The sequence below is a fragment of the Pogona vitticeps genome, chromosome 8 (assembly GCF_051106095.1).
Source record: "Pogona vitticeps strain Pit_001003342236 chromosome 8, PviZW2.1, whole genome shotgun sequence".
In the NCBI taxonomy this organism is placed as follows: Eukaryota; Metazoa; Chordata; class Lepidosauria; order Squamata; family Agamidae; genus Pogona; species Pogona vitticeps.
This window is the reverse complement of record NC_135790.1, coordinates 5,626,902-5,642,364: the sequence shown is the minus strand read 5'-3', so window position 1 is coordinate 5,642,364 and position 15,463 is coordinate 5,626,902. Positions and strand designations below refer to the sequence as shown.

Genomic DNA, 15,463 nt, shown 5'->3' with positions numbered 1-15,463 from the left:
GGGATCCAGAGAGGGGACAAGGCGCTCAGCAGGACTACGCATCATCGTGTTCTTAGCAGTAGCCTTGGGTGGATTCTGTACCCAACTGATCTTTTCACACATGCATAATATTATATTTACCACTGAAGCAGCTCTCATTTTTATTCCTCCTGTGCAAAAATTAAATTTGCTTTTTTTTTTAAACTGCAAATCCTGACTCTGCTAGCCAACATGGGCAAAGGCCGAAGGATTCTGGGAATTGTATTCCCTCTCTCTCTCAAAAAATTGAATTTTCCAAACTCAGAACTATCTTTTCCAAGGATGTGAAACTCCTCAAGCGCCATTTTCATTGCATTCCTCAGAATCCCAAGAGCACTTGTCCGGACAGCGTTCCATCTCATGTTGCAAGATTCTGGTTTGTATTTTTTTTCCCAAGCATAGACACTCGTGCGCAGTTTGGTACATGTTTTCTAAGATCCAAAAAAAGTTACTTTCCTAAACTCTTATCATGCTCCAAGCTACAAACACACACATATGTTTACAGCAGGAGAGAGAAAGTAAGGAAAATAAAGTTAAGGGAATAGATAACTCAGTGAGTTAAGTATCTGGCTGTAGAGCCACAGGTTATAATCTTAGAACTGCAGAGTGGGAAGGGACCTTATGGATCATTGAGTCCAGCCCCTGTCAAGGAGGCACAAGTGGGGAATCAAACCCCCAATCTCTAGCTCCACAGCCAGGTATCTAAACCATTGAGCGATCCACACTGCTCCTCCCAGCAGAAGAGTCAGCTTGTGCAGCCTTGGGCATCCTGCAGAGACCCAGAGCAGCACAAGAAAAAGGGAATGGTAAACTACCTCTTGAGTGCTGTATACCTAGGGGAAAAAAACTGGAAAGGGGTCACTACAAATTGACTTGATGGCATGCAATTTTTATTCTATCTTTAATAATAAGGTAACATATCTTTCTGCTTATGTCTCCTAAGAGAATCACAAACTCTTTAAAAACCTTTGTAAAAATTGAGGGACAAGGAGTGTTGGTGAGGTTACTGGCACTGGCCAACCCAACCCAACCCAACCCAATCAGCTTTCTTCCTTGCCCTCTTGCCACATTGCATCATCCTGGCCAAAAAAAGCCCGCAACTCATGCTTTTCCAGAGTTCGTCACAGCAAAATACAAATAAGTTATGTTTGTTTGAGAGACACAACATTGTTTTTAACCCAAGACACCTATCACTCTTAAAAGGTTGCCTCTGTCTCCAACTTCCATTGCCTGGTGCAGTATGTTTACTGGACCGATGATGCTGACGTTCCTATTGTGCAGGGCCTCTTTTACAGCCTCCCTCCTATTTTGACTGAGGATGTTTTTTTGGCTAAGGACTGCACAAGCTTTAATTTATTGCTTGAAATGGCCGAGGCTCTTGGCAAAAACCTTTGCCACATTCTTGTTCTAAGTTGTTTTGTTCAAGGCCAATTGACTCCTTATCTGGCAGGCTGGGCTGAACTCACTGCTCCTTTTCTCTCAAGCCCTCTGTTATTCTCGTTATGTAAATGTTACACGGACAACCATTCATCAGGATCCCTTTGCTTTACATAACAGTTATTCTAACCGATAAATCCTCCAAAGGAACATCCAGTACAAGCAGAGAGGGCTTTGTTGTTTTTAATTGAAATGAATCTGTGATGCTGCTGATGAGCCTGGAGTCAATTTGTGAAGGGGTGATGAATGCCAGCCCTTCCTGGGGAAGGCATCTCCACACACCGTTTGAAAAGTGCCCTACGCTGTCATTTCTGACTTGTTATCTTTGGGTGCCGTCTCGCCCAGTAGCACCAGAAAGGGTCACTTTGCAGGGAGAGATCTCTGCCGGGGAATCGCTCCAACCTAGCCCTTGAAAGTGGAAGTCCTACAGCTGGACCTTTCTGGCATGGATCAGGGTCAGGCGGAAGAATGTTTCCCAACCTGTCATGTGATTTCAGGAAACAGATTGCACCAGAACCCTGGAATCTCTTCCCTCATGCGATTGCACCCCTAGTAGCAGAGATGTAAATCACAGCATGAGAACTAAACTGTTTAGGCTGCATGCAGACTTGCCTTCGTTTGTCAAATCAGCAGCAATCCGTCCTCTGAGATCCCAGGGGCAAAACAGGAGATCAAGGGGTGGGTTGACGTAACCAAGTTGAGTGTTGAGAAGGGGGGGGCGGTCAGAACTAGTGACTGGCACCTCTCACCATCCGGTGCAAGTGGAACAGCAGTGTTGAAACTCACAGGCCTTCTTGTTGACCAAGGCCTGCTAGCAACAGAGCAGAGCTTGGAAGAATTTCCACAGTGAGTCCAGTGATGGGTTTCCCTGTACCCCGGGAGCTGCACAGAGCCTTGAAAAATCTCCTGTGTGTCATGTTTTGTAACTAAGATGTGGGAATGGCAGTAAATGTTGCAGCTGCTAGATGTATTTGGCTGCCTGTCCAGCTGCCAAAAAGTGACACACACGGACATATGCACAGAGCAAGTGTGTGTTCAGAGTTGCCATGTTACCTTGCTAGTTGGGTTTTACCTTGTTGCTGAGCCCATTTGCCTGGATTCCCTTTGGATCTGTTCCTGCCACCAGCTGGTCCAGAAGAAGATTTGTCCCCCAGCCCTTCCTTGCTCAGCCCCACAATGCATATGGAACGTGTTCGGCTTCCTCTCCTGCTGTGCAAAAAGGGTTCAGGACTCACTGCAGTACAGGAGTGTGCTCAGGACACAGGCTCTATAGATCTGGATCTTGGTATATGCTGTCAGCTTCTTATTGAGCCATACTCTCTTTGTGAGTCTAGAGAACATGGTAGCTGCTTTGCCAATGCGTTTATCCAGGGAGAAATTATTGAGCCAAAATACACAAAGTCATGAACAACCTCCAATTCTTGTGTAGAGATGGCTATACAGGGAGGTGAGTCCACACCCTGGCCCATCAGAGAGATCTGCCTTTCTGATGTCACGATGTCAATAGCTACAGTAATGACATTCAGCCTGCGGAGTGCTACAGTGATGATCTGACCGACTACTCACTCACTCATTCATTCATTCATTCATTCATTCATCCATCCATCCATCCATCCATCCATCCATCCATCCATCCATCCATCCATCCATCCATCCATCCATCCATCCATCCATCCATCCATCCATCCATCCATCCATGCATGCATTTATAGCCCACCTTTCTCTTTAAAGAGGATCCAGGCAACCTACGTCATTAAGAGACCGTATTTAAAGCTAAAAACAATGAGTATAGAACTATTTTAAAAGGATCAAACCCCTTGGTAGACAGTATGGAGCCAGATGAAATGAGGGAAGGAATTGGTTGTTGGCCAGCCTCCCTATAATTGCTTGTTAGGATCAAAGCTGGATTGGGAGGAATTACAGGCATCTTTGAGTTTTTGTGTGTATACTCTGGATTTGGACGTAAAAGCGGAAGGGAAAAGAACTGGACTGTGATGGCTATAGATATGAAAAGTCTGTTGGTCTATATAGTGCACATTTATCCATTAGTAGTATAATAGCCATATGGGCAGGTCATCCACCCCTCTTTCTACTCCTTAGTGCTCCAAAGAAGAAGCACACCATGTATCTGAAGCTGATAGATGTGTGGGGTCTGTCTGCCCTAGAGCTAACCCCTGTCTTGTTTACGGAGTGTGTCTCCAGAGTTTCAACACTGTATATTCTCCCTTAAGTCTCTGGCCATTCATACTTCATGCAATGTTCATTCATCCAGCCATTGATAGGACATGCGTCATAGCTCTGGTACATGGGTCAGCAGCAACCTTTCCATGTCGCCTGCCCTCTTGCAGTTTGCATTGTCACAAGGACAGTCCTTGCAGAGGCCAGAGATCAATTGAGGCTGGCTGATGACAAAGAGGTTTGAAATTTTTTTGCCTGTTTTGCAGAGGGTGCTCCTCTGCTTGTCCTCAGTTTAAAGATCTCTCTGGTCTAAGTCAGGTTTAAAGATAACAAGAAGAAGGTGGCACAGAGGCTGGGTAGTTGCTCACCAATAGGTGACCAAGTAGACACCCATGGCAGCTGGTCACACACTATGGAGTTCTGTGTTGGGTTTTCCATTTAAATTGTAATCACTCTGTCTCTGCTTGCACCTGTGTAGAAATTAACACGTATAAATTTAATAGAAACCTGCATCTTCTTTTGTCCTCTGCTTGTTTTGTCCTATTTCTTGGCAATGCTTCAGTGATCACTCAGAGTTGGAAACAACTAGTTATAAAAAAAAGGAAAAGTTACTTCTAATTAATTCATTTTTTGCAAACGCTAGAGGATAGTAAGTCATGTGGTCAATAGCCACATCTCTAAGATAAAGGTTTCACTATATTTGACCTATGGAATCCTGTTCTGTGTGCCAGGGTGGAGTAGTGGATAGTGTATCAGGTGAGGATTTAGGAGATCTGGGTGCAAATCTCCACTGGCCATGGACAAATAAATGAACAGCTTGCATGCTTCAAAAACCACATTAGGGGTGCTGTAACTCAGAAGTAATTTGATGCCATATAACCCACATCCTATTATAGAGCAGCCTTCTGCAATCTGGTGCCCTCTAGATCTGGTGTGCCACGACTCCTATTATCCTGCTATCTCATTAGGGCTCGGGATAATGGGGATTGTAGTACAGCACCTCTGGAGGACACCAGATTGGACAAGGCATTCTTTGGCTCTGAGGGCGCTCCTTTTAATTCTGATGGTGCTTTAACATTGCCCAGTACAATTGCATGAAGCAAAAAGGGGGTTTCACAGTCCAGGTCACAGACCACTAAAGAACCCTTCTTAATATCCAGCTATTGAATATATATCACATCTACAAGACTTTCACAATGTTATGCATGTACGTATGATCAGAGACAATGCTGGTGTCATTTTGGTTCTTGAACATACTGTCAAAACTCCAGAGTTCAATAAGAACAAGTGTTGTTGTTTTTAAAATCCCTTTCTGGATTCAACCACAGACTAAACTTTTCAGGATCTCGTTCCCAGGACAGGCTGTTACCATGCAAATCATAAAGAGAGTGTATTTATCCCAGTACGGAGAATCGTTCAATCTGTAATATTTTCCTAGGCATTTTTTGCTTTCCCTAACCTTATGGGAAAGTATGTACATCATGTCCTTGGATGACAACCTGTTTTCAGTTTATTTAAAATATTTCCTATGGCCCGTGTTAAAGTTGATCTTGGTGGGATCCGGAGGCTTTTAAAGCTCATTAGGCGCAACTCCTTTTGAGTGGATACACCCCCCCATGCCCTGAGAAAGGCTACATAAGCGTGCTCAGATTGTGTAAAGTTGCCAGCTTCTGCTAGTCACACAGAGGGGTGCAGAAACCACTTTTCTTGTCCACGGAAAAGTTAGCTTAATTCCTTTAAGACAGGAGGAGACAACAGGCAGCTCAAGATCTATTATAGTAGATAATTTCTGATTCCTGGTGATTTAACACTGGGATAGGAATTCATACCCCATGGCCGAAAACAGATTTTCCCAAAACCTGTGAGAAGCATGTGTAATTCTCCCCTAAAACAAGGGGCAAGGGGAGCACTTTATTTTAACCCACCAACAATCTTAAAAATTTAAACTTGCAAGTGACCTCCATACACCCGCCCTTTGCCAAATGTTACCAGAAACTGCCTCATTCTGGACACCAGACGTGTGGATTTTGTCCTAGGTTCATATACCACTTCATTTTCTTTCTCCACCACCACCATCATCCCCAAGTCATTTCTGCATTCTACCTTTTATTTTATTTTATATTATTTCATTTCATTGTATTTTATTTTGGCCATATGGAAAAACTTCACAAAACTAACTGAGTAGATTTTAAAACCCAGTTTTCAGTAGGAACTGTCATTGCTGTGCAGATTCCTCCAGACGGGGCAAAATTGCCAGCCTAGTGAGTCATGGTTGATCAAAGACCAGGCTGGGATTGTGAAGATTTGCTTCCATATTTAAATTGGTAAACATCTCCGAAAAGGCTTCTCTTTCCAGAATCTTTGACATACGTTTGAAATTGACACTCCTCTTGCAGTTTAGTTTCCGGAGTTTTGTTTTTTCCCTTGAACCTGGTGGTGTTCTAATAAAAGCTTCCTACTGTGATGTTCTTTAGATGCATCAGGGAAGAAGAAACAAAGCAAGTTCGTATTAACAAATCCTTGCATTCTCACCTCTTTTTTTTTTTGTAGCTGTTGAAAAAACGGAGCCTCCTTCATTTTGGAATTTGTTATTGGGGGCAGAATTTAGCATTAACTTGGTCTCCCACCACAACAAAACCTGGAAGAAATTCAACAGCTGCAAAAAATCCTTTGAGAAGGCAAGGATTTGTTGCTGTTTGTATTGATGTGTGGGGAGAAATACTCTGAAACAATCAGTAACAAACCAGGTACTTTTACAGCAATAAGCGTCCCCTCTGGATTGGGCTTGGAATGTCAGTTTGTGACCTCTGATAGTCACGTTCCTGAGAATAAGGCTTTCTCTCCCATGGATCTTTCTCTTTCAGCAACCACTGGTTAGGTTAAAGGGTGGAGCTAAGACCGGAGAAGGGCGCGTCGAAGTGCTGATGAATGGAGAGTGGGGGACAATTTGCGATGACCAGTGGAACCTCGTTTCAGCCAGCGTAGTCTGCCGGGAGCTGGGCTTCGGAAGTGCCAAGGAGGCGATTGTGGGTGCCAGATTGGGGCAAGGTAAGCCTGCTTAAAATGGAACCCCAGCTGGAGTGGGTAAGAGATGGCGGCGAAGAGCTCAACAGCCAAGCGCCTGCGTACGTGGCGTGTACAATCCCTGCCATCTTTGGTTTTTAAAAAGGAGCATATTGCCTTTTGCACTAAGAGTAAAGTGAGGAGGAGGAAAAACATGTGCACCACTTGGAGCTCATTGGAAGAGAGGTGGGATATAAATTAAACAAACAAGTAACTAAATGAATGAATAAATACAGTGGTGCCTCGCTTTACAATTGCCCTGCATTACGACGAATCTGCTTAATGACAATCTCCAAACATGTAGATCAGTGGTTCCCAACCTTGGGGTCCCTGGATGCTCTTGGATTAAAACTCCCAGAAGCCTTCACCTCTAGCTGCGCTGGCTGGGATTTCTGGGAGTTGTAGTCTAAGAACACCCAGAACCCTAGGTTTTGGGAGTCACTGCTTTAGATGACCCCCAAGGTCTTTTCTGCAGGGTCCCGAGACCCTGCAGCAAGCAAAGGAAGTCTTCTGCCAAAGCCAAAACAGCGAAGTGCCACCAAACCAATGTGGTTTATGGGAAGGAATGACAACTATGAGGCACAGCTGCAACTGTCTGGAATCTTGGAAATGTGAGCTCGCCAACCAAATGACAAGCCGAGTGCTCTGATGTGTGTTTAATTGCAGTTATTCTAGCGTCAGGAGCGCCGGCATCACATGAAAAAGTTTTGACTGCAACGTGACGAGCTAGAGCGGGCTGCCACATTACACAGCCAGGATTTGGAAACTCTTTAAGTAGCTGCTTCAGTGCTTTGAGCTTCCTTTTCCGACTATATATTTAAAAAAAAAACTGAGTAAAGCGTGTCCAGCTAAGGGCAAGGTGCCCACACTTTATATTTGTCCCGGTAGTCAAAAATTACATTTAAAATGATCAGGAAATGACACCTCAAAAGATTATTTTCCTGGCTTCACTATGGGAAGAGGCTTCTTTTGGTCAATCTGGAGAGGGCCAAAGCTTGGGGAAGTTATATTTTTAAGACTACATCTCCCAGTCAGCTTAGTCATTGGCTATGCTGTCTGGGAGACTCTGGAAGTTTGCAGGGAACAGAATTCCCCCCACCCCTGGCCTCAAATTCTGGATAGAATTTCTGCATTATTCATAACAGGCTCACAGAGTGAGGGAGTGCAGGTTGCTGATGTTTTATGTGTTACCTATCATAGCTGTCTCTCAGTCTTCCTTGAAGGGACTTCCAGCAACATGCATGGAGTCATTCCCTTTTGTTCTCTCAACAATGCTTGGAAAGGGATAGAGCACAGTGGGTTTCCTTGCTGTGTGAGCATTTCCTACACCATTCCTACAACTTCTGAGGATGATGGCTCTGATAGATGGCCAAAAGTTGCCAGTGAGCCTTTCCTTCATGGAATTGTCTCCCAACTGGGGAAAACCCAACTCATCAATGCTATTGCTTATGAAGACCTGTCTCACCTTGCGAACCAGGTCTGCACATCTGTGCACACCTACTTAAACTCAGTGGGTTTTATCTCCAAGCAAACACACATTAAGTGACAGCAGAAAAATAATGTGGGCTTTAATAATTCCAACTTTTAGACCATTGTTCTTCTGTATTAAAATGGGAAACACGGCCCATTTTTCAGCTAAAATAGAATTTTAGTGCTAAAATTTGCCACAATCTTTTTCTAAGAATCACTACATCCTGGGAAATCTTTTTACATATTTGCAAAGGACAAAACAATCCTTAGCTAACCCGCCTGTATTTAAGATGGCCTAGTTGTTGTTTTTTTTACTTGAAAAAATCTTTTGCCACTGAAAAGTTGAAGTCAAATCAACTGCAGGTTCCCACTGCACCAAAATTGCCAAAAAGGGCTTGTTAATATCTGTTTTGCTTCCATGTCTTCCCTGACATTTAAAATGATGGAGATGTGGAACATTGGCTATTGTTTTATTTCTGGCATCTTCCTTTATTAGAGAAAAACAGCTACTGGAAATAATTTCCCAAGTAGTTTAAAAAAAAAAAATCAAGTTTCATAAAAAGTGCTTGCAAAAAACCTGGGTATTTTAATTCTAGATCAGACCGCCTGGTTTGAAACTTGGATTCTTTTTTTTAATTCCTGGGGTTCAACAGGTCCAGAATTGTAGTAGATGTTATGCAAAATCTCCCTTATTGTGCACAGATGAGAATGTGTGTATTTCTCTCCCTCCCCCCCCCCCACACACTTCAAGGTATGGGCCCCATTCATCTCAATGAAGTCGACTGTGCAGGTTATGAAAAGTCCATCACAGACTGCAAATTCAGCACCCAGGTGACGCGTTGCACCCACGAAGAAGATGCTTCTGTGAGATGTAACATTCCAGCCATGGGTTTTCACAACCAGGTGAGGAGGAAGTTCTTTGCCTAGAAACAAAGAGCCTTTTTTTTCAGATTTCATGGTATTGTTTTCTGTACATCCCAATCCTCCTGAACAGTGAGAGGGTTCTGCATCTCTCGGTCGTAGCACTTATTTTGGTTTAGTTCCCTGGACCACCAAGGAAACTAAGGAGTCTCATGGTTTCTATAATCAGATCTTGTAGGATTGGGATAGCACGGATGCTTCCAGACATACTTGTTGCTGTGCAATCTCTCTGCGTCATTTATGGAATTTGGTTTATCATAAGAATTGAACTGATGGTTAGCTCAGTGGTTTAGGCCAGAGTCTGTGAGTTCAAATCCGCTCAATTCCCCCTTGTGCCTCCTTGACAGGGGCTGCACTTAATGATCCACAGGGTCCCTTCCAGATCTGCAGTACAAAGATGATGATGATGATGGTTTTTGTTGTTGTTTGATATTTACCAACAATGTGAACTGGCCTACAGCAGAGCTACTGAGAAGGAAAAGCACTATGGAGATTAAGACTAGGCAAAAACAAGGACTTACTGTTTACTATACTGTCATAGGAGGTCCGTTTGTCAATAGAAAAGGATAAAATATTCCTAAACCTGTGTGTAGACATCTCTAGCTAGTATCAGCTAGGAAGAAACTATGTAAATTTACCTGTCTCTTAATTAGAAGAGCATTACCTCAGAGGAGGAAGGAGGAAGGAAAGAAGCCTAAGAGTGCCAATCTACACATAAACTAATTAGCAGGCTAGAGAAGATAAACCTCCAGCTATCTATCTGCTCCTGTCCCCATGGTACAGATCACTTGAACACCTGTACTGGGGATCTGTTTTGATTCTCTTATGTTTTCCAGCTTCTCCCGAGGATCTGAAGATCCAGACAGGCTTGTAGCAAGAAAGGTGGTCCTTTAGATAGCCAGATGCCAAGCCATTTGGAGCAGTGGTCAGAGCAAAGCTATGGCTGAAGGGTGATTCCCATCTGAGGTTCAGCAGAAAGTAGCAGATTTTTTGTTTTTGAATATGTATAGGATTTTAGTGAGGATAGGAAGAGATTTTCCTCAGCTTTCAAACTGAGGTAATTTTCCAATGCTGGCTCGGGATCTCTTTTGGCAACGTCTACTGAATTCACAAGATTTGTATCCCAGTCATTTGGCCGGACTCCACGGATTCCATTCACTTCAACAGCTGTGTTCTTTTAGACCCTAAAAATGAAACTTTCTTTGATAAACATCTTAGCCAATCTTCAACTGTTTGGTTTCATAATGACTGCTGAGCTTCTGGATGACAGTTACACGAGAACTGCATCTTAAAGGGAGTTCAGAGACGTTACAACTGTCCATACTGGCTGGGAGATATCGTGATAGTTGTACTCTACAGTTTTAAATTCTCCAAGCTCCACATACAGCTGTTGGCACCAAGTAGGGGATGGCTAGGCTGCACGAACATCATCTGTCATTTGGTCTTTTAAGAACCAGTGGTCATTGAATTATGTGAATTGTTTCCAGGCCGTTTGGAAGAACAGCACTGTTACACAATGATGTTTGTTGTAGCAAACAATGTACAAGCCAACTGGGGAACACACATCTGTAATAAGCTGACCTAAAAGGGACTGCCCTTGTTACGTGGCTCCCTTTCCCCAATGTTAAAAAAAAAAAACAGCAGTTCTGTGATCCATCAATAGGAACAAAATTCTAGCAAGAGTAATATCTTTATTACACCACTAGGAAATTAACTGTTTTACGGTAGGACCCCCTTACCTGTGGATCAGTATCTACTGACTCACTTTTCCATGGTCTGAAATATTTAAAATAGTAAAAGAAAAAAAAATCCTAGAAACACATATTTCTAAAGATGAAGGTATCAGAACTGGACACTAGAAGGAGTGAGAGGCCATGCTGTGTATAGTATTTGTTATTGTAAGAGGGTTTGTTGTAATCCACGTTTTTCAGCATCCACAGGGTAGAGGCTTGGAACTGACCTCCTGCAGATACACTGGTGCATTTCTCCAGCTTAGTGTTTCTTACCCTTCATTGCTCTTCACATGCTCGGAAAGACCTCAATGGGATTTATGTCTGAGAAACATAGAAACAATTTGCATTCTCGAAGCCTTTCATGACCAGGATCCGATGGTTGTTGTAGGTTTTTCGGGCTGTTTGGCCGTGTTCTGGAGGTTTTTCTTCCTAACATTTCACCAGTCTCTATGCCCAGCATCCTGACCTCCAGAACACGGCCAAGCAGCCCGAAAAACCTACAACAACCATAGAAACAACTGCACCAATTAGCCTTACACCATATGACTTCTGCTGTCCCACAGCTTTTTACCTTTTCCATAAACCATGCAATGGGTTTCTCAATAATGCTTCAGCTGAAATCCATCTCGCTTTTCCTGACGTATACCTGGAACAAGGGCAAACTGTCATCAACCATAGCCGTAACTTTTAACTTTCCTTTCTCTCCCTGTCCTCCGCAGATACGTTTGAGTGGTGGCCGCACGCCCTATGAAGGACGAGTGGAGGTTCTCCGGGAGTACAACGGGACCCTCAAGTGGGGGACCGTCTGTAGTAACAACTGGGGCACCATGGAAGCCATGGTGGTTTGTCGACAGCTGGGTCTTGGCTATGCCGACCATGCTTTCCAGGTATGCTGGTGCTTCAGCTTGGTCTTTCTTGGTCTTTTCTTGTTAAGCTCTGGTGATGGGGATTTATAGGGGAAACACCTAAGGCAGGACATTTCAAGCCTCTCCTGACTATGTATCGTGGTCCTGATCCAGATTAAGCCCATATGAATTTATTGTGAAATGAGGAAGAAAATTGTGTTCAGCACCCATTATTTATTTAACATAACCTGTAGGTTGGCCCCCAGGTGTATTTAGAAATGTTCAAATTAAAGTTCTTTCAGTGGGTCATAACATTCAGGCATTCATCCAGTTCTTCTTTACAGCACCTTCGACACAATGGGGGGAAAAGGAACAGCCTTTGCATAAACCAGCATGCAAGCGACAACTGTTTCTGAATGAAATTAGCAATGTGATTTGCAGTGTTTGCGGAACCTTCTTAAAAAAGCATTAAGCTAAGAAATTAAGATAGAAAATAGAGAGCGTAATCGCTTCCCAGCAGTCAGTGAAGTCCAGTGAAGAAGTGTATGGCCCCAGGAGGGTGTTTCAACCTTAAATCACTTTCCACCAAGTGTGAGAAGCAGACCACCCATATTTTAGTGAATGTAGGGTTGGGAAGAAGGTCGTTCCGAAGCCAAAGGCAAGGTAGACAAAGGCTTCTTGAGAGGCCAGGCTCGTCGTCATATAGCCTGGGGTCCCTTCCTTGCTCAGCCTCTGGCTTCAGTTTGCCTGTCATCAGCTCAGCTAAGTGATGTTGATTAATCATATTCATATCCTCACCCTTTCTCCGGGGAGTTTAGAGGAGGTATGATTGTGGAACAAATCCCCTTTACACCGTGTTCTCACCCCCACTTGCAAAGCCCAACCACCTATTTATGGGGAATAATTCTGTAGCCACTTGCTTTCCAGTATATTTTGGGATGTTATAGCAAGGGCTACTTGAAGGGCTCTGAAGACAGCCAATGTCTAATAAATTCATAGCTATTGGCCCAGAGCTCCACGAAAGTTACTTTTTTTTTTTTGGATGCCATTACTCAGCAAGGGGATTCTAGAGCTGTCGTCCACAAAGAATAGTTTTTGAGGTGTGGTTGTATCTTATCTTCCCTTGAAGAATCATTTTTGTTTCTCAAGTATCCCTTCTGAGGTCTAGTTTTAAGCAAATGAAGCGCCTTTTCAAACCATATGTCTAGGTGACCAGTAGAAAGGAAACATGTTTGTTCTTTGCTGCAACAAGGATGAATGTGTGGTCCTCCAGATGTTGTGAGAGACAAATCCTGTCCGCCCGAGCCAACATAGCCAGTTCATGAGCGATGACAACATCTGATGGGCCACCCAAGACAGTGCCTGCTGTACACGGAACCGTGCCCATGGCATCTGTGCCATCTTCTTAACATGAATGGAGCCATTAATGGTGTTGTGTTATCTGCCATCAAGTTGGGAGTGATTTATAGTGGCATCAAATAGGCTTTCAAGATAAGTGAAACATTTAAGGAGTGTTTTTTTCCAGTGGCACCATATCACCCCGGTCGGTTTCCATGGCTGAGTGGGGATTCAAACTTAGGTCTCCTCTATCTACTAAACCACACTGGGGCCCCATTAATGTTATCTAATACTAAAAGTCTGTATCGTCTGGTTCCTTTGTGGATGGTGGCAGAGGAGAGAGAGAGAGAAAGAGAAAGCGAGCAATTCCTTATTACTCTGTATCCTTTCCTTCTCTTAGAAGATATAAAATTCTCCTTTCCTTCTCTTAGAAGATATAAAATTCTTAAACATTTTAACATGTTATATAGTCATGATAGATCTAGGCCAGAGGTTCCTCAAACTTAGGCTCATTAGCTCTCTTCAGGTGGATAGCAGAATAGTTGTGAAACAGCAGGAAATATCCATACTTGATTTATTTTTGCTTGCGACTGGTTTATTTTTGTTCATTTTTGTACACGGCTGTTTTGACCAGGAACAGAGTATCAAACATCACAAGCCTCATTCATTCATTCATTCATTCATTCATTCATTCATTCATTCATTCATTCATTCATTCATTCATTCCAAGACTGTATAAACTCTTTTAAACCCACAGGAAGTGGACCTCCTCAACAGCCTCTCTTAGGACTTATGATTTCCATAAGATAGTGTGGGCTTTGCCTGTGATACTAGAGTTGGATATTTCTTTTTAAATTAAAATACCCGTTTCAGCATGTGCTTTGATCTGTAGAAAACATACACACAATTAAGTGGTCTGTAGAAACTCCTAGTAATTTGCAAGTAACCTCCTAAAGGGAAATTTGGAAAACACCGAGCTAGACAGCACTCAAACCCTCCGGTTCCTTCCATGTTGGCTTTAAATCACTGTGAGAAAGTGTTTTTATTGTCTTCCTTATGGGGTAGCTCCTCCCTCCAAAAAGAAACACCTACAGGAAGTAACAGCTGGGTCAAGAGCAGCTTGGACCCAATGAGGTTGGACCCAAGGGAACTCTGTCCTTGGGTAAGGCCAGTTACTTGCCAGATTACTCTTCCCTTAAAAATTCTACAGATACTTGGTACCACCCACCCAGTCCATAACTGGAATGGGAATTAGGGATAGATGGGCATTGCCCTCTCTGTGTAACATTCCTGGATTGTTTACTTACTCATAAGCAGATCTGTTGAGTTAAAGAGCTGCAGCCGGCCACTCATAATTTCATTTCAACGGATGGGCACCAGCTCTCCTCTCCAGCCAATGTACTCACAAATTATAATTCCATCACTTCCTTCCTAGACCCATAGACATACATAGGTAGCCTTGCTCTGGGATGTTATTATTTTGGACTTCATTCCCCAGAATTGCCCACCGGCACGGTCACTGACCATGCTAACTGGAGGATTATAGAAGCCATAGATCATGCAACTGTGATAAAGTGTTTTTATTAAACCTTTGTTTGATTTATTTGAAATGCCATTTTCTGAAGACCTTGTCCCCACACTATTAGAAGAGAAAAATCCTTATTTCTCTGTAGCAGTTGCTAATTTGTCACTACTGTTCAGTCCTCCAAGATAACAGAACCTTGTGTTATTTAAATATTTCCTTTTGTGCTGCTCAAGAGTTTCTCATAAGTTTCTAAGGGGGAAAGAAAGGGAAACCGTAGATAGAGACAGAAGCTGGTGGCTTGCTGGTGAACTGGTCTGCTGGCGGAAGAAGGGAATTAAATGGAGTCTTCTTCACCCAGTAGATTTTTCTGAAGCCCTTCGGGGCTAAAAGATCTCCACTGCTGGATAGCACTGAGAGAAATGAGTTTCTGTTCTGAGGAGGAACTTACTGTTCTGTTCTGTGTGAATACCTAGGAGTGGAGCACTACATACCCAGGGACTCCACCCTTGATGTGTTGCAAAAGATGCTGGCTACGCCTGGGACATTTCCCCAGGAAATAAGGTGGTCCAAACACATACCCTAATTGTCTAGGCTGGAGGAGATGGCAGCCTTCGGTCTTTGAATTTGTAGCTGGAAATCTGCCACTTCAGAGCGCGTGTTTATTTTCTCCTGCCGCTGCCAGTTTCTGGTTCAAAAGTTGAGGGCAATGGCGACGGGCGAACACCCTCCTTTCCAATCTCTCACCTGTGTTGACATAAGCAGGGAAAGCACTGTTTGATGTGGGGCATTTCCCCCCTCTGGCTGGGGCCACTGATAGCTGGAATAGAAAAGGCCTCTTATGTCCACTTTGGGCTGCGCCCTTGATTGGAATATACAGCAACTCTGTGTGTTGGACAGAGCTTGACCTCGATGGGAGGGGCGCATCAAGGAGGCTG

The 15,463-nt window shown here is 43.5% G+C and overlaps 1 protein-coding gene across 1 annotated transcript in view; it reads left to right on the top strand.

Moving 5' to 3' along the window:
- Positions 1 to 15,463, top strand: part of LOXL2 (lysyl oxidase like 2) — a 97,152-nt gene that overhangs the window by 63,363 nt on the left and 18,326 nt on the right. The window contains exons 6-8 of the mRNA XM_020780342.3: positions 6,498 to 6,681; positions 8,918 to 9,069; positions 11,540 to 11,707. Of these exons, the coding sequence (XP_020636001.3) occupies positions 6,498 to 6,681; positions 8,918 to 9,069; positions 11,540 to 11,707 (504 nt within the window). The remainder of the gene's footprint in view (positions 1 to 6,497; positions 6,682 to 8,917; positions 9,070 to 11,539; positions 11,708 to 15,463) is intronic.